Source organism: Coenobita brevimanus, chromosome 16 (assembly GCF_032717465.1).
Source record: "Coenobita brevimanus isolate Jiangsu-jjx chromosome 16, ASM3271746v2, whole genome shotgun sequence".
NCBI lineage: Eukaryota > Metazoa > Arthropoda > Malacostraca > Decapoda > Coenobitidae > Coenobita > Coenobita brevimanus.
Window position 1 is genome coordinate 9,008,727 of NC_136969.1, and position 20,197 is coordinate 9,028,923.

A 20,197-nucleotide genomic window follows, 5' to 3' on the forward strand; every position below is an offset into this window, starting at 1 on the left:
ACCAATTAAAGTATCGCATTATAGACAGCCAGTTATATACTCTTTATTTTTTATCATCCTGAAGAACAACCACTCACTTCAATATATTTAATGATCAAAGTGTTTGGAACAACAATTATCCCAACATCAGAGTTGTCAAGGACGTCCTCAAGTCTCTGATAGGGTTGGTCTATGTATCTGACTGCCAGGAGGGACATGAGGTTGCCGACGTAGCTCTGTGTCAGCACCACCATCATCAGCATCCACACCCCCAGCATCACACGATCCCACCACCACTGACTATTAGTTCTCTTTATATCTGGAAGAATTAGATATGGATCACCAAAATATTTGATGACCTGTTTCTGGCAAATTTGGTGAAATAAAAGTAGTGGTTACAGTAAGCTGCCATTATCGAGATGAAACTAGGCATCATCTAACACAAGACAGTGGTTGAGCATCATGAAACTATGTGGGCGAAACAACTGGCTGTTTTCGTAATCTCAAAGAAAGAAATTGACTAGTCCAGAAGCTAACAGGCCTGGATGATGACTCCATTAACGCAGCCTTTCCGACTTAATCATATCTCTCAGAGTCCCTTCAAAGTCAGTCTAAAATTACTCAATGTTAAACCACAACATGGCAGATACTAGTTACCTTCTTGCAAAAGAACTCTCACACATTTGAAGGTGTTGGTATCTGCCATGTGTAGTTCTTGCATGTAAGTGGGAAGGCAGTAGGACAGAAGCAGCATCACAACGCATACTGACAACAATGCTGTCAGCACAGCCACCCAAACCTTTGGTCTAAGAGGTAGCAGGAAGCCCCACGGGTTCACCTCAGGTCGACCACGGGCAGCGAGAATTACATAATATCCCATAAACACAAATGGAGAGTAGTCTATCCACTGGCTTCTGGTTATATCGAAGAAAAATGGTCCCGGGGTAAACTCCACTTCCTGAAAAGTGTTTTTCTAAAATATAATGAAGAACAGCAGAACAATGTATGTCGGTATATATTCCATAAAAGATTGGTCTTTACAACTTGATACTATGATGAGTAATTCGTGAAACGACTCACAAATCGTTTTCTTGACTCAATATATTTTCTGTATTGATCACGACTTGTTATTTCGAGAGAAATTGTCAGCGAACTAAATATGTGAAAGGAAAACTGCCATTTTTTTTTTTTTTTTTTTTTCAGATGATGCGTATGCGAAACATGAGGATCGAAATTTATGTATGGGAAAATACAACTACTGTACATTGCGGAAAGATGTAGAAGGATAATTAAACTTTAGAATCTACCTAAGATACGGCTGCTTCTTGATAAAAAAAAAAAATAATGCAATAACATAAATTGTAAGTCAACAGAAATTGGTTTTAATGAGAACAAGTAGAAAAAAGCAGTAGCGAGTTAAGAATAATGTTTAAAAGAAATGTTCACATTTTATAGATAAGAAAGACGCTATTACGTGCCTAAAGCCAAAGAGTATTCGGTGCACATATGCTATATATACTCTAGTTCTAACCTGGACCAAAATTGCCATTCTATATCGAGAAGTTTACTGCAATAAGAGATTAGCACTAGATTAGGACGCTAGTGATAAAGCAGTCTTCTGAAAAGGAGGGAAGGGTTAACACTATCTTTTTTTGCCATCGAGCTTCGTAGTACAACCTGCAAAAGGATGAAAATCAGAGCCAAGTTGAGGTAACCGAAGTATACAACTGACCTCACGTGTAATGAGTCCCATCATGCCTGTCCAAGTCCCATCGCTTTGCAGTAAGCCCCAAGTCCTGTCAGGAGATCTCACGTAGGTGTATCTGTCAGAAGGACGTGATTTAAGCTCCTTTTATGATTTTGTAACCTTTTCCATAGCAAGAAATACGTCGAGAGGGTACGTTCACATTCATATTTCATTTTTGTTAACTTGGGCAAGTTGTGCAATCAACCAGCGTCTATTTGTCAAACCCTAATATTTCCAGTCAAACAACCAGGTTATGTATCAAGGCAAATGTGGATTAATAGCTCACGTGAAGTTCATGGTCGTGGACAGCATCTCCATAACGTTCCCCGCTGGCCCCCCGAAGGTGAGTCGTTTGCCCTCTGGCGCCGTGGGGTCATCTACTGTAAATGCCACCTGTGCCACAAACTCCTCCGCTGTCACTAGCACGTGTGGCCGGTGCGGGAACCTGTGACAAGATGGTGTACGGTATAGTGTTGACTAGTGTTGTCACTTGGATCAATTATATACTTTCCGGCCATGCATTTTTCATTCTGACAGCATGATTATATGTTTGTGTATTACACAAAAAACAGAACCTGGACATTATAAGCTTTTGTTTTCCAGTATCTATTGTGCTAACTTTGTTCAGTTAAAGAAAACAACCACGGTGATCGTCCATGTTGTTGCGTAATGGTGGCATAACCTAAGGCCATTCAGATCGTTCAGAGTGATTAATGTTCAGGCTCAGGTAAGTTAATTTAGATTCGAGAAAGCTGTTTAGATACAATTAGGTAAGTTATTATCTCTACTTATTTTGCTCTAACTTGTCCTAGAACTCTCATATGCTCATCTTGAATCCTGCGTTATAAAAAAAGATCAACACTCGAATATGATGCTAGTCATGAAGAGATGTTATGGGAAGGATGTAGAGCTGTAGTATTGTCTTTTTCTACCACTGACCAATGTGAAAAAAGATGCAAAAGGTAGAAAAACTGATCATAATTACGGTAAAAAAAAAAAAAGAGTTATTGTATATTCAAGCACACTTCAGTCCATCAAGGTCATTTATGTCGCTCACGTTGGTTCAGTGTCAATTAGGTCCAGATACACGAATTCAGGTAATATTAGTCCCATTCTAGTAATTTCGTCCAGTCAGAATATTTATTTACATATTTCTCGTCTCTTCTCTTGTAGGAATCATGACATCTTACACCATCTCTTACGTAGTGTGCAAGTTGGTTATTTGCGGGAATGCATTAATAATAACAATATATGTTACCATGCAAGATCTCTCATGTATCCAGCTCAGTGTGTCATTGCTTAGCAATATCTTACAGGAACGTTGTCGACACAAAATTTACCGCAAGAATTTCTTGGGGAAAAGATCTGGTGGATGGATGAAAGTTAGACGTTCATCGATAGTCCATGATGCTACTTGTAATGGCCGAGATTCTGGGTCGGTGAACGGCAGCCATGAGAACACTTTGGTTCTGTTGATGAAAAAACAATCCGTCCATTAATTAAAACTCAGAATTATCGACTATTTATTTTGTGTTCTTGTACGGTTGCAACAAATAGGATAACAAGGTCAGTTATTCATGACGATGTTAATTAATAATGTGAAAAACTTGAAAGACTCTGACCATTTCACTTGGTTTCAAAGTTCATTGTTTACAGTCTCAGTAATTAAAATGGAGCAGTAATTACGTTGGCAAATGTCTTTGGATAATATTCGTTACCTGAAGACTGGCAAGGTATCGTCAACAACAGCAACGAGAGAAGTGGTTCGTGAGAGAGTCCTGTGAAGGTGGGGAAGGGTCTGGAGTTGGTGGAGCGGGATGCGAGTGAATACGAGCAGCTTTGTTTTCTGTACCAACAGGAGGTGGCTCTTGAAGGAGGACTCAGCGAAGGCGGCGAGGAAGGCTGGGTCATCGCTCACCACAACCATCGTCACGCACCACAACTCATCACACAGCTAATGGTACCAACATGAATAATATCACAAAACTAATAGTACCAACATAAATTTTTCACAAACCTAATGATGCTGACATAAAAAATATCACGAACCTAACGGAGCAAACACGAATAATATCATAAAAGTAATCGTGCCCAACATAAATATCAGGAACCTAATGCCAAGAAGAACATTATCACGAAACTAATGGTGCCGACATGAGTAATCATCTGACAACGAAAGGACCGTAATACCCCCGCTGAGTACGATTTACACCCAAGGAATATTCTGTACAGTCCTGGCTTTTGGCAGGTGTGTCCTCGCCCTAAGTTCTCGTCGGTGGTTCAGGAACTGAAACAGGGATCTCTCGGTTGTGGGTCAAGTATACTTCCGATTACACAGTGCTAACACATAGGAGTGCTTAATGAACTAAACTGTTTTATGTCTGGTTCCTTCAGCCTGATGACGTTTTTTCTGTTTTTCATGCCGGCTAAAGCCGGATAAAGGGAACCGAAAGACGTCTATAGGAATAATATAATTCAGTCGTGTGTTTTCATCTGTGAATATTTTCAAAGAATTATGAATTATAGTCTCCAGACATCAATTTCTTCACCCTAATTCATTTACATGCCGTGGCCACATACCTGTCGAGCTTTAGCTATACTCTGTGAGAGCTGTTCGTATGTCACGGTGGTGTTTTGTTCACTAGTATTCACCTCAAACACTCCGACTCCCCAAGGAGCATGTAAGTGTGCTAGGTCCTGAAAGAGATCGCTTAATGATAAATCTTTCCTATTTTTCACAATTGAAGCAACAATAAGGAAAACTAAAGCAATAAATTAAACATATTAGCCGCAAGTATTACAATTTTGATTAACTTTGGGCAGAATTTGGCTTATCTAGTTCATTCAGTTGCACATGAGGTTAAAGCCAAAAATGTGAATTACTTGTATCGTACAGTAAAGTAAGAACTGACCTAATGTTTAACTTGACCCTATCAGGCTCTTCTGTTGCAGCTCTAAATAGTTTTTACATAATTGTTTTGCTTACTTACTTGCGTCATGGAGATCGCCCATGGGGAGCCATATGTTAGCAGTAGGACAGAAAAGTGAGAACACCGCTCTGCAGCCAACATGTCATCCAGTGATAGGCGGCTGTCCATTGATGCTATGGTCATGTCTGACAAATACGAGGGTGGATAAGAGCACACTTGTACAGTATTGTTTTTAGTACTAGTGCTGGAGTATTTATTTGGCAATATGCACCAAAATCAACCCTTCATCTACCAATGTCTTCTCTCTGCTACCTAAAACTGCCGGTAGCCAAAATATTATACTAAAAGTAACACAGTGAAAAGGACGGAGAGATTCATGTTCAGTCAATCAGTGAATACAAATTGGCGAGGTTCGGTTGCATAGTTTATTTTCGTTTTATATTATAGTTCAGTTAAATTAAAAACTCTAACTACGAATAGCTGTGTCGTTATGGCTAAGCAAACCTTCAAAAGATCATAGCTCCCCAGGGCTGCAGTGGCTTGAAATATCCGATAACCCATCATTAATCGGAATTCTGTGTGCCTCTTTTTTTCCTATCGTAAAAGAGGAGCAAATGAAATAATTAAATACAACGAAATAACTTGGTGATGTTTGGTGATGCACATATAATAGCCTAGATCAAAATGAAACAAGCCTACCACTTTCTCTTTACTGCAGTCTACGTGCCTGTGATGTGATGTAGGCGGGCATGGATCAGGAGACAAGTGACCCCCAGGCCGAGCCACAGAATCCCCGCAGCAGCCGACATCATGCCACCCCCACCACCACTGAAACACGTCGCTACCACCACCGCACACCTCCGCTACCACCACACGTCACGACCACCACCGCACACCTCCGCAACCACCACAGGTCACGACCACTACAGCACACCTCTGCCACCACCACACTTCACGACAGCTACGTAATGCCTCCACCACTGTCAAAAATATGTTACGACCACTATGACATGCCTCCGCCTTTCTAAACAAACCTCAACCATAACACTCCTTAGGCCATTAAGAAACTGTAAATCTGCTCCTCCTCGTAACTAAAGGTATATATTTTGCATTGGGAATAAGAGACATAATTCAGCACTCTTCTTTCTTTATCCGTTCTTTGAAAAAAAAGAAAAAAGAAAAAAAGATTTTCATAATTTTTCTCTCATAACTTAAAGATTTGTTTTTCAGAAAAAAACACGAGATAGGGGAAAAATTTTAATATAAGCTACAAAAGGTAATCCCAGTTAGGAGATAGAGTTGATCATAAGCTAGTGAAGTTAAATCCTGATCAACAAACCAGAAATCAAAATCAATCTGTGGTTAACGCATGTTCATCCTTATATTTTCCGCGCTGATGTACATTTCCTGGACGAGGAGTGTTACCTAGTTTCTTCCACAAGTACAGTACCTGTGTATCTAAAACCACAATATTATCATACGAAACTCAGATTTCCCTCATCTTTCAAACACTGTTACCAAGACATACGTCAGACTGTCTGATAACCTTCATGACATGATATTCAAAGGAAAGTGGACTTTATTCAGCGTTGCATTTTTATTATTCATTACACATTAATTTATATACCAATGTATGTTACTCATATACCATTATGTAACAAAAATACTTACACTATTTAGAAATACGTATTAATTCCATTAATTTCGTTTACATCACATCATTTTCGTCAGTGGAAACCTTTAAAATAATTATGATGGAGATGAGGGAGCGTTGTTAAACATTCTAGCCAAGTGCAAAAAATACTTGATCACCTTACGAAAAAGCACAAGCAAGTCTGAAGCCTATAATACCAATTTTCCGAGGAGGGAAACGCCTAATACAAGAACGTTTGGTATGACATGAAATACAGATTGTTCATAACTTTCGTAACCTAGGACAACATACATTATCGTTCTGAAAGAGACAGACAATAGTTTTTCAGTATAAAATAAGACTTAACTGCCTATTGAAAGTATTATGCCATGTACTTACTAAATACGCGGTATTTTGAAAATCTCAACATAATGGTAGCTTTGGGATGTAAATGCTCATTTAGTTGAGAGCTCATTTAACTGAGAGCACAAATGAGATCTCACATCTCTTACCTCACTTCAGTCAGCTGTTTTCTCTGCTCAGCTTTGGCTAACAAAAACAATATTTAGCACTTTTCTGTTTTTGCCCGTTTATAAGGGAGACGCAGGTGAATTTTCATGAAAGGGAACTTTATCTTTTCCTTGGCTCTTGCTAGATTTTTTCTACGAACGATAACGAAACTATGGCACGTTATGTGTTGGCAGTTCATAATCTTGATACATAGAACCAGTTCACTCGGCTGTCATATATCAAGAGCCTGTCTGTGTGGCATCTGATTGGTTGCAGAGAATGTTTCAAAACTGAAGGAGTTTGCAAAGTTACTTTGAATGAAGTTGATTATGAGTACTTCAACTTTGCGTTTACGTGAAACTCAGTAATATCTGTACAGATCTGGATATTTAGTATACCCATAATGATAATGGATATCTGTTTGTATTGCTCTGAGATTCATTTCAGATAAGTATAACTTAGGGTGCAATGCAATGAGAAGGAACGCTTTAATACGGCTGTAAATTGCTTTGCAATGTTTCCTTTTACTAGGTCGACCGGTGCTACGCCTGTTCTCAACGTGTCCCTCCTGCTTCCACCGCCTGAGCCACCTGCAGACAGTTGTGACGCTGGACCCGGTTACACAAGCTATGGCACGAGCTGACAGGCCCCCCATCCACAACAAGATGAAGTTGCTGCGTTCTGTCAGGGTGGTTGGGCGTGAGGGCAGCTGTGTTTCCATGTTCTGTCTAAGAGAGATATTTAGCAATCAAATATAAAATAGAACTTTGTCCTCCTGGTTACTTTGCATCAAGTGAAGGACGTACAATTTGTAGTTCCTTTTGTTTAAGCCCTTCGCCTTAGGGACTTTCACTACAGTACACTAGGGTTTCTACTGGATTATTTTTATTCATTATATATGTACATTGTTTGATGAAGGCTATTGATAAACCTCATTCAGTTCGAGAAACCTCTTCTGAGTTAAATACCTTCTGACTGTAGGGGAAAACATATAAAAGTCTCGACGTGTCTCTGGATATTTGGAGGCATGTTTGGATACTGGCAGTAAATTTTGTGTATAGACACTGCCCTGCAGTTTTTCGAATCCATAATATATTTGCTGTAATGAGGTGTATCCACACACACAAAAAAGAAAGAAAGAATGAAAAAAAGTATGCCATATAGACCATAACTTGAAGCCTGCCTAGGATGGATTGTGCCTAGATCTTCACTGGTTCTCTGCTTGATATCCCGAAAAAGACCCACGAAGCAACCTAGTAATCTCTCCACCCCATGAGAAGTGTGGGAAAGTATAACAGGTTGATGAAGAATGAGCAAGAAGGAGCAGTTGGTTATAAACAACAATACTGGAGCAAAAATGGTCAAGAAACAACAGTAACAAGTCCTTATACAGGTCTTTAAGCAACAAAAACACTTCTTTAAGTAACCGAAAAAAAACTAACCAACGGAAACAAACATCAGAGCAACAGAATTAAATTTCTAAGAGAGACAAACCTCAAAGCAACAGAAACAAATCTCTAAGCAACAGAAACAAATCTCTATGTAACAGAAACAAACCGCCAAGCAACAGAAAAAAAATCTAAACAACAGGATAAACCCAGAGCAACAGAAACAAACCTCCAAGCAACAGGAACAAATATCTAAGCAGGAGACAGGTTGGTACTTAGAGACAAGTTAGCTGGCACGACTGGGCTGCTTTATCACACACTTTCAGGCTCTGTGTTCCGGGTTATGAAGGAAAAATGGTCCACGGGTACCACAACAATCATTTACTCTTTGGAGAAATGAACTGTCCCCACCAACTGCCTAAGCAGGAAAAATATGTCTGAAGAACAATAAAAACTAAAAAAAAAAAAAGTCCTTATTAAACAAACAGGTTATTCAACAACAAACAATGTTGAAACAAGAAAAGTAAGTGTAAAGCAATAAAAGATTGTTCTCCCCAAAATGAAGCGTGTGAAAACAAAAATGGGTCTTAAAACAATTAAAACAAGTCCGAAAGGGACATAAAAATGCCCTAAACCAGTCTTAAAACAAAAAATACCGTTGCCACTAGTCAGGAATTTTTTTTTGCTAATTTCCTGTTGACCAAGAGATATTTAGTGAGAAATGAGTTTAAAAATACACATTTGGAAACTAAACTTTAAAACGATACAGCTGTATATTGTCGCATAGGTTATTCATACACGCCGACAACTTCATGAGCAACAACAAAGTGTGTAAGTATGTAGTGATAAGTTGCCATGACTGACAACAGCAGAGTGCACAAATCTGACAACAACACAGTGCCACATGACTCACGGTAAAGGTATAGAGTCAAATGTGGCCAAAATAGTGCTCTTACAGCCCGGAACAGGAGATGAACACTGAAGGTTGCGTGTCTCCTGCAGCCCTTTTATAACCACTGGCACCCAGTCTATACCGACCCCTTCCCTCACACCACACCAATCAGTGAACACCTCCCTCTCCCCTCTTATCACATCAATCACTGAACACCTCCACCTCCCCTCATACCACATTAATGAACATCTCCCCCTCCCCTCACACCACACCACTCAGTGCACATCCGTTTCATCAGTCTCTTTCACCAGATTATTAAAATGCAGACAGAGTCGTAGATACTGCTCCCCGTACCCCCCGGCCGGGGTTGGCCCGGCTTTAAGCGGGGCCCCCTACCAGGGGCCCCCTTAGGGGGCCCCACCAAACGGTAAACAGGAAGGGCGGAAGTTATGTTTGTGTGCACGTTGTCTTCACGACTTTGAAATATAGCAAAAAAAAAAAAAAAAAAATCGTACTCGAATTTTTCAAAATCGTCGAAAATGAGTTGAATGACTCCCACCTTGGCGGCCAGCAGCGACCAATGCTTGTCATGTGGTTGCCGGTTGGCATTTGGCTTTTTTGAGCAACATTTGGCCATCACATATTCATGGAAAACTATCAACCACATTTTGGCAATATTCTGGCATTATTTCATTCAAAATCAGCCAGTACTGACCAGATGGTTGAAGCGCAAAAGTGTTTCTGCTGATAGCAATTTGGCATCACTTTTGCTAAAACATCTCAGTTCTCTCGTGACATTCGTCTCTAGTGCTAAGTGGGTGGCGTAACCTTTACTAATATCGCTTTTTTTTTCTTTTTTTCTTTTAAGAAAATAAGTGATTATAGGTGTCTCAGGTGACTGAAAGTTTGCAGCAATGTCCATTGATAATTTAGACGAGGATAGTGGGATGTAGTTATGTAAATATAGCAATGTAGGCTACAGAGAAACTTAACCATGGCTTCTTTTTATGGACGGCGCATAAGTTCTGCCACAACAGAACATTTTGTGGTAAATAATAACTGTGTGAAATGGAGTAGTCCTGAAAGACTCCTGATAAAATTTCCATAATAATCACCCACACCCTGATACTGATGAAAGTGGCATTAGTGAAAACATAGTGCCCACCACTCAGCATTACATAAACAGCCATACATACAGGTGACTCAGCTAGAGTGAAAGGGACCGGTAAAAGTTCAGCCACGATAAAAAGTTCCTGGGGATGATTATGACCAGTGCCTAATGGGTGGCATGACCTTTCTGACTTTTTTTTTCTAAGAGTTAATTTTTCTTCTCTTATAATATTGACTGTGTCTCTGACATTATGTTTATGGTGTTCACATGTACAGCACTATATAATGAATAGTTTATTCAATTCTTTATTGTGTCACAAATTGCATTCAAAGTTTGGTGCTATATATTACAATCTATCTATCTATTGCCAGACGCTTTAATCCCATGCGAGTTGGCCACAAACAAATCGCCTCCATATCGCCCTGTCCCTCGCCATTTCACTGCCCTGCTCCCAGCTCACCCCCCCCCCTCTCATATACCTCTCTACTCCATTCTTCCATCTCATCCTTGGTCTCCCCCTCCCTCTCTACCCCTCCACCTCACCAACGTACACCCTCCTCGTCAGTCTTTCACTCTCCATCCTCTCCACATGACCAAACCGCCTAGGTGTGTTCCTCCAAACGCTTCCTCTCACATCCACATCCACACCACAACGTTCCTTCACTTCCTCATTTGTCAGTCTGTCTCTGCATGTGACTCCACATGCTCCTCTCAAATAGCTTATTTCCACTGCTCTCACTCTTGACTTGTGTCCCTCCAGCAAGGTTCAAGCTTCACGTCCATACATTAGAGTTGGTATCACAATACTGTCATGTTGTAACTTTTTCACTTCCATGCTCACTTCCCTGTTTCTTATCACTGCTTTCAAGCAACCAGCAACCTTTCTTCCTTGTTGTACCCTTTCAAACACTTCACCCTCCAATCTTCCATCCTTACTCATCACACTACCCAAGTACTTAGACATACATTTTCCATTTCCTCCTCATCCAACCTCACTGTACATTCACTGACTTAACTTCTCTCGAAGACCATAACTTTACTCTTCCCTACATTCATCTTTAGATTCCGTTTCTTACACACTCTCCCAAACTCATCCATCAAGCCTTGCAGCTCCCCTTCGTCTTCACTTAACAACACAGTACCATCTGCAAACAACAGTATAGGGAGTTTCCAAACACTGCCCTCTCTCATTAGGGCCACTCCAACATCCACTACCCTACCTTGTATCTCTTTTATAACCCCATCCATATACAGATGAACAACCATGGAGACATGACACATCCCTGTTTGAGCCCAACCTTCAAATAGAAAAAATCACTTAGTTCACTATCCACACGCACTCCAGCCTTAGCACCCTCATACATACTCTTCACAGCATTCAACAACTCCCCATCTACTCAATATATCCTTAATACTTTCCACAATCCATGTCTATCCACCATGTCATATGCCTTCTCCAAATCTATGAAGGTCGTATACAACTTCTTTCACTGTTTTTTACGGAATGAACATTTGTCTGCATCTTTTTTCTTCACAGCCGATATTATACTTATTTACCTTGTCGTAATACTGCATTGTGGAAGCTTTTATGTGTGTATTTGCTTAAAATTTCGTGAAGAAAATCATGCGTGATTCTAAGAAAATCCCCAAAATACCATCTACCATGGCCCTTCCAGATGAAGGACTGGCTCCACCTTGGCTCCCGCCCCCCATGAATGAAGTCTCAGTTACGCCACTGTATAGAATACCTAGGTGTTATATCTGCCTAAGCTTCAGGGCAAAGAAAAAATTAAACAATCTGTACACTACACATTTCCTAGGCGTTCTGTAGATTACAGAGTTCGTTTTAGGCAATGTATGAAACGAGCAAACTGCAGCAAACAACTAAGCTCCTCACCACTATTAGCCGAGTGTTAGTTGTTTGTTCTAAACTTTCAGTTAAATAGAACTTAAATAGGAAACCTAACCTAACCAAACCTAACCTAACCCAGCCAAACCTAACCTAATCTCAGTGTTAGTTGTTTGTTCAAAACATTCAGTTAAATATAACTTAAATAGAAAACCTAGCCTAACCAAATCTAACCTTAGCTAACTCAACCTAACCTAACCTAATCTCTGTTCTATCTGTCCTAACCTAATCTAACCTAACTTGTTATTAACTGCCGCGTAACGAGATGGTATCGTACAATATTTGATCTGGCACAGGATTATTCATTATCCCCACCAAGGAGATAATGTTTTCGTCGTCGTTTATTTATTTATTTATTTGTTAACAGTTTAACTCGAAAAATTATGGACAGATTTTGATGATATTTTCAGGAGAGCCACGCAAAGTCTCTCTACTTCGACAAATTGGTGAACAAATTTGCTGACGCAAAATCTCGGAAAAAGTACTTCCGATGAAGTTTGTCGAGACGTTATGTGAAACCTGTGGCAGTTGTACTGTCAATGTTATATTATGGATAGCTGTATTGCTTCTGTATTATAAAATAAATGCCATAGGTATATTTTTTATTATTATTATTCTCTCTCTCTCTCTCTCTCTCTCTCTCTCTCTCTAATTTTATCTTCTCTTCCTCCTTCCTCCTTCCTTTCTCGACATTTCTATACTTCCTTTCCTTTAACAATCGTCCAATTCTCCATCTCGTCTTATCATCATATTTATTCGTTCCCGGCAGCTGTCATTTGCGAATTGTCTTGGTTATGTGTGTGTGTGTGTTTGTGTTTGTGTGTGTGTGTGTGTGTGTGTGTGTGTGTGTGTGTGGTGTGTGTGTGTGTGAGATACTGTCTTTGTTTACCTGTTTGCTTGTTTCTATGTTTCTTCTTCTTTCCTTCTGTATGAATGTTCACACCTATGTTACTATAGCCCATTCAAGATAGTCTGGGTAAATTTATGGACACTTGTATGGCAACATAGTCAATTTGCCTGCTGATTGGCTGTCACTCGTTAATTCATCACCGATACTTTCGGCTTTATTTTGGTATTTTATATGTTGCATTTCTTTATAGCTATATAGCATTGGCATATAAAGAAGCAATCAATATACCCAGCTAATGATGTTGCCATATAGGTGTCGATGCGTTTACCCAGACGATATTGAACTTGCTTTGCATCAGGAGAACTGTCCTAGAAGATGTACAGATTCATCGTTTTATTACGGGGGCCCCGAGTAAAGGTTTCGGGGAGGCGGGGGGAGCCACAACACCTTGCTACCACGAAGGAGAAAAGATATGGAGCATTAACTCTTATGGGCGAAAACGAGACCCGTTTAATGAGCTGGCTTGGTCAACAGATGGCATTGTGGTCGCCGGTGTGTCGTCTGATTGTTTACATAAGTTGACAGGCAGGATGCGATGGGGAATGGCGGTACAAATAAACATGGCTACAAACGCTGGACACTGTTGCGTTGTTTGTGGGAAAAACCGACGAACTGGACACTAACCTACGGTTTCATTTCTTCCCAGAGGACAGAAAGAGGTGAGTAAAACAGATGTGACAAACTATTATGCACAAATAAGTATATTGCGGTCATAAATGTAGGTGCAAATTGGGAAGACACATCAGCTGAAACTGGTCCTCGGCACGTACGTCTAAGATAAAAATCTGTAGGGAATACTATGCTTCATTACACATATGATAAAGGATACGTTGGACATCGATATGGGACAAGTGAACTTGCTGAAGTAATACCGCTACGTTCGCAACGTAGGATATAATTTACCGGCCCTCACTCGATCAATATTTATTGACAATATTCATATTTTTTTTCCGTATTAATGATCCTGTGATAATGACAGTGAAGATATGCCCCATCCATTATTAAAGGCTGTTACTCATATACCGATAACGGGAAATTACTTCTACATGCAGGTAGGAACCATGTAATGATATACAAAATTTCCTAAACCACATGAGGTACTGTACAGTTGGCCGCACTCCCGATTTCCCTGAACTTCACCCATAGTCAACGATGTGGCACCGCTGTATTTGTTTGGATCTTTGGACATGTAGAGCAGCAGTATGAAGCGCTGGGACCTCGCAATAGTGAACTGGCACAGACAGTGAGTAACGGAATTCTCCTCTCAGCGTGTGTGCATTGTCGAACCTATGTATCAGTTAAATAGTGATAAGGAATAGGATATAACTGGACCCTGTATCGGGTGTCTAGTTTGGTGGGGAGGAAAGGTGGCTAGTGGTGGAGGGGTGGGAATGGACGGGGGAGGGTCGGGCTCTCCTGTTTCGTGATGAGCCGTATGCTGAGTCGTAAGCTGGAACCCAATACTTTACAGGAAACGAGCGAGACGACAAACATTCACATGGTTAGGGGCACACACACACGGCATGCTTTCACCTTTGTATGGAGAGCTAAATAATACATGTATTACTTGGATAAAACGCTACATAGTGATACATAAAACACAGCAGACCTCAGTTTGTTAAGTGTTAGACTTATCATGTGATGTGGCGTATGGCTGGTGCGGGGGAGGTGGAGGCTGATTTCATGAGGCCACTTGGCTTGACCCGTCACCACAATTATACTATTTTAGTCAATAACAATGAAAATGACTATTGAACACCAACTATTCCTGATGTTATTATACGGAATGTAGACACGTTCATAAATAAAAACTTGTGTAGTTTTATAATCACGTTAGTATGCCTACATCGTAGTTGCACTGTGTGCATACCCAACATAATACCTTCATAGGTGATAGCATGGTGCCAAAATGCTGCTCCCTGTTATGTCTACCAGGAATACCATCATATGACTTATGCTGTGGCAGTATATTCATCTTGGTCAGCACCTTCTGTGTGCCACCTGAATTTTGCAATGAAACAGCAGGATATGTTTCCGTAGTTATTCTCCATTCTTAATTGATTCCAATATAGTGATGTGCGACTCTTACATTTGTGGTGGTTTATTTGGTGGTGTATTACATAACCAGATTCATACGATAGTTGCTGGTGAACCTTCTTCCCGAAACCCTTTGCCAAGCTACCGAGAGTGGGAGAACCTACCCCTCCCCCCTCCTCCCTTCACCCCACCTCTAGCCATACCTCCTCCTCACCAAACTAGACACCCGATACAGGGTCCAGTTATATCCTAATGCTTATCGCTATTCAACTGACACATAGGTTCGATAATGCACAGACGCTGAAAGGAAAATTCCATTACTCACTGTCCGTGCCACGTCACTACATATTACGAGGTCCCAGCACTTCATACTGCTACGTGTCCAAAGATCCAAACAAATACAGTGGTGCCACATCGCTGACTATGGGTGAAGTTCAGGGAACGCGGGAGTGCGGCCAACTGTACTTACACGAGAGAGAGAGAGAGAGAGAGAGAGAGAGAGAGAGAGAGAGAGAGAGAGAGAGAGAGAGGATATCCAGAGAAAAAGACGCACGAAATAGCCATCCACAGGGAAAAGGAAACACGAGATTGCCCAAGCTCATGGGGTATTTCGTGTTTCCTGTTTCCCTGTGGATATTTTCATATTTATGAAATGCGTGTTATTGACTTATTCAGAGATAGATATACTGTACACAGATAGATAGATGCAGATACAGACAGATAGATAGTTGATGAACAGAGAGATAGGCATCTAACAGGTAGGTAAAACTGTACAGTAGATGTATCTATTTATTAATATACACATGTATTCCATTACGTGCATTATTGGACAACTTGATCTGACTCAAGTTCTTTGGTTTCCTGTACGGTACATTAACGTTGACAAACCAACATATTTTAACATGTTTTATATGACCATTATCTTGTACACCGGTTATATTCGTCTTCCAGTGTAAATGTCATTACCTTTTGCATGCATAATGGTATTGTAAAAACTGCCATTTATGTCACACACTTGGTAATTGTCCTGCATGTTTGTATTGTAGTAGTTTAGGCATTTGCAAATTGTATTATTGTTTGAAGGCTATATAATGGTTATGAATTACTTAAAAACTTTCCCATATGTTGCTTGTTTTCATGGTATATTCTCGAAACTGTTATGTAATATGACATACATTTATCTCCAGCTTCATAAACATTTAAGATACACTGTTTTTTTTTTAATGGTATGTTTCAAAAAGGGGGAGGGGGGGTATTCTTTTGCCAACATATCCACAGGTATATGGTAGATGAACGTGCGTCTGAAAACAATGGACTTTTTTTTTTTTTTTCTTAAATCACTATGATACTTATGATTCACAGAGCAAAAACAACAAACGGCTATGAGTTTCTGTTTCCCGTCTGAATGTTTTCGGGATAATAATGTAAGCTAACATGTATGTGGCTAGCTGTCCTACCCATTACCCAATAAATCCACTATAATATTCTTGTTTGTATTATTAATACATCCATTATATTCCGAGCCGCAGACTTTTATCACTGGAAAGAATCTTTGTGTCAAAATACAATATTTGGTACACTGTTCGCCGTTCATCACCAACATGGTATCAGTGGTGAAGGATGCTCATGTACCATATAATTATCTATTGATAAAATTAGTTTCACATGGTAGGCGTGTATAGTCCCGATTCATAATCTAACCACAGTCTACCCTAAAACCGTTTTCTTTTATTCCCGTTCTCCCTTAACTGGCTTGTGCACTAGATGACGAGAAGGTTAGGGTCTAAGTCTACTATGGTCCTTTCGCAGCAAGAAGTCCGTTCAGGGTGTGGCAGAAGTTGGACTTTCCCCGAGTGCGACGGTGCCAATTTGACCACCAATTATCGGATTATCACTACCTACTCCCATCCCACCTGTTTCTCCCCCTCTCTCTCTCTCTCTCTCTCTCTCTCTCTCTCTCTCTCTCTCTCAATATATATATATATAAAAATATATGTATGTATATATATATAAAAAAATATGTATTTATTTATATATATATATATATATATATATATATATATATATATATATATTTTTTCAACTTTTTTACACAGCACCTATGAGGTAAACATCTAGGCGCATTTTATTTTTAAGAGGTTTCCCCTGTAGGCCTCTTCCTCTCTCTGACCCTGGGTCCCTCGCTGACCTCGGCGTGGCAACATGGGAAAAAAGCCCTGCCGCGTGTCATAGAATTCATTCAAATCGTTGTTATAATTCTAAAAATTGATACTCAGTGGACTATATAGCTTCCTTTATTATATACAGAATATAAAAAACAATTTCAAATAGCACATAGATAGGAAATAAGAGAGAGAGAGGCATGTACTACGGTTGATTTGGCAGCATCGCTAGAGGTGATTCACCAGGTGGGCCCCACCCTGAACGGACTTCTTGCGGTGAAAGGACCATAATACCAAGTCGGATAACTTCCATCTAAAACAGGTCCAAGCTGGCGCAGGGGGCAGAGCATCGGAGTGACATCAGCTGGCATGAAACCCAAGTTCAGTTGATGCCTGACTGTGGTGGTGAGTGGATGGATGCTGCACTCTCCAGATCATGACACATTTTCAGTCCGAAGTGAGGGAAGGGACTGAACTATGTGAGGGAATGTATGGGGGTGTGATGGAAGGCGTAGAGGTTTGAGGGAACCTACTGCTACATTATACGGTTAAACGAGTCCGCACTTCTTCCCCTTCTTTGTTTTCCCTTATTATAAATGTTTAATTTGAGTCTGCACTTTTATACATTTTCTGTTACTTTAGCAAAGTGATGTCACACACAAGCCACGCCTCCCTGCTCCCTGAGGGAAAGTGAACCGACTTGGTATTAGTAGACTTAGGTTAGAGTCTCGCAGTTTTAACGTTGAGTCGTTACTCCGTATCTTTTCTCCTCCATACCTTGCTACAGCTGTGACTGCAGAACAGAATCGGTAATCATGTTTCTTTTGCGCCATTTAAATGTAAGGCTGGTGAAGAAAAGGTGATCTAAGATATCTCACAAGCACAATTCCTTCAGTGGCTGTAATCATACCATAAAATGGTCATTTTTCATAGTAATTCTTTAGTAGTGTAAAGCTATCATATATGTAGCCAGTATTTTAGAAAGCTTATGTGATAACTATTTGTAAGAGATATGTACAAAATAATAGAATAAGCACAAACATGCATTGTTTCATGCCCAGGAAGGATGGATATAGTTCGCCTGAGAGAAACATTAGCATTCAAAAACTTCAGATATGTCAAGTGACTCTGATACTGCTAAGAATTTAATTTAAGCTCATACCAGGCAATTTTGTTCAGTCAAGAGCTAGTGGGTTATGCACTTTCACCGAACTATCAGTAATTTTATCTTTGGGTCATTGGCATCAAATATTTTCATATCAGTCTTCTCATTTCTGTTTTGTAGTTTAATGGTCAGACAGATTATACTCCTCTTGCAACTACTTATCATATTCAGGAAGTGTATGCGACAGACCACTGACTTTACTTCAAAATTTTAAATAAATTTTCTTACAGAAATATTGAGAGATGAATGCAGGCATCCATGAAAAAATATTAGTGAATGACCCTGTTAGGTTCTATCATGCTTTAAATTAATATCATTATGTATTTATTAATTAACCAATAAATTTGGTTCTTCTGCTTTGTTACAAATTTGGAAGCTTAAAGTGAAGAAGTGAAGTATGAATTTCATGTGAAGCTCGTAGTCAGTACTGATGGAGTGCGTGGTCATTGGTGGTGATGGTTGTGGTGAAGGTAGTGTATCTTGGGTGTCTGTCTGGTCCTGCTCTTCCCACCTGGCTCCACCACATATCTGCTCCATGACCAGCACCACCACAGCCACTGTACACCCACACCCCAACATCACAAACATGCCCTGAAAATGGGCAACAGGACACATACTGTAATACCGTAGTCCTCTTCTTTATCAACTAACGGACAATATTCTGTTAACATCAATAAACTAAATCCTACCTAGGGATTAAGTGACACGCTTAACCCCTTAACCGCGGGGCATCACTTTCGTGACGCTCGGGTGCAATGGATCATACCACAAGGCGTCACTTTTGTGATTCTGTGTTATTTTGAATTCTCCTGGGCTTACAAGTGGTGGCTTGTATCATCTATCAGTACTGCCAATGTCCAACAATAGTCAGTGCTCCTAATGTCATCTGTACTCCCATCCATTGTTGACAATTTAGCCATTTTTCCCCATTCTTGACTCCCCTCCCTACCTTCCCTCCATTACCCTCTCCTCTCGCCTGCCCGGCTGCGTTGCGCCAAGCAGCGTGTCTGGGCTGGGGGGTGTTGGGGAAGGGGAACTTTGCACTGGTGGGAACAAACTTTCGTATCACAGGGTGTCCTTTTGGGGATGCCATCTGGGGATGAGGTACCCCACTCCCATCAGATCGCGCTCGGTCCCCTCACTCCCTGGTAGACGGTTTCCCTTGGCTCCTGGTGCCAATTTATGTTCACCAATGTACATAAGGTTACAATGAAAGGTATTGAGCAAGTTTCGGTGCTGTATAGTAGTTGTCAGTATACAGCACATGATTCCCACCATAATACCTTTCAAGCAACACTTTTACTGCACAGCCTGAGAAGCCAAGGGGGTGTGTTCTGTCCAGATCGACAGTGCTGGCTGAATAGATGATGAAGTCAAGCATATACCCCATCTTACAGTCGCACAGTACAAAGAACTTGATTCCAAAGCGATGACATTTGTTTGGAATGTACTGTACAAACCTAAGACGTCCTCTGAACAAAACCAAGGATTCGTCTATGACAACCTTCTGAAATGGGTGGAAGAATGACATAAACTTTTCCTCCATTCTGCTCAGAATCTCCCGGATCTTCCAGAGTGGATCAGTCTGGGAAGGTACATCGTTGCTGGCGAAGTGCAGGTTTCTCATGATGTTCCAGAAACGATCTCTGGCCATGTACATCTTGAAGGTGGGTGAGGGTAGTAAGGGGTCCATGGAACAGTAATCTTCCAACTCATGCTTCTTTGAATGTGGCATGTGAAGCATGAGGGCGAAGAACACATACAGCTCCAGCACTCCCAGCACGGTCCACTGTTGCATCTTCGCTGCACCTGCACCACTTGCAG

The 20,197-nt window shown here is 40.5% G+C and overlaps 1 protein-coding gene across 1 annotated transcript in view; it reads right to left on the reverse strand.

The window, feature by feature from the left end:
- LOC145390952 (uncharacterized) overlaps positions 1 to 20,197 on the reverse strand; it is a 239,409-nt gene that overhangs the window by 21,031 nt on the left and 198,181 nt on the right. The window contains exons 3-5 of the mRNA XM_080265689.1: positions 3,445 to 3,680; positions 3,067 to 3,195; positions 2,013 to 2,171 (exon numbers count right to left, since the gene is read on the reverse strand). Of these exons, the coding sequence (XP_080121815.1) occupies positions 2,013 to 2,171; positions 3,067 to 3,195; positions 3,445 to 3,680 (524 nt within the window). The remainder of the gene's footprint in view (positions 1 to 2,012; positions 2,172 to 3,066; positions 3,196 to 3,444; positions 3,681 to 20,197) is intronic.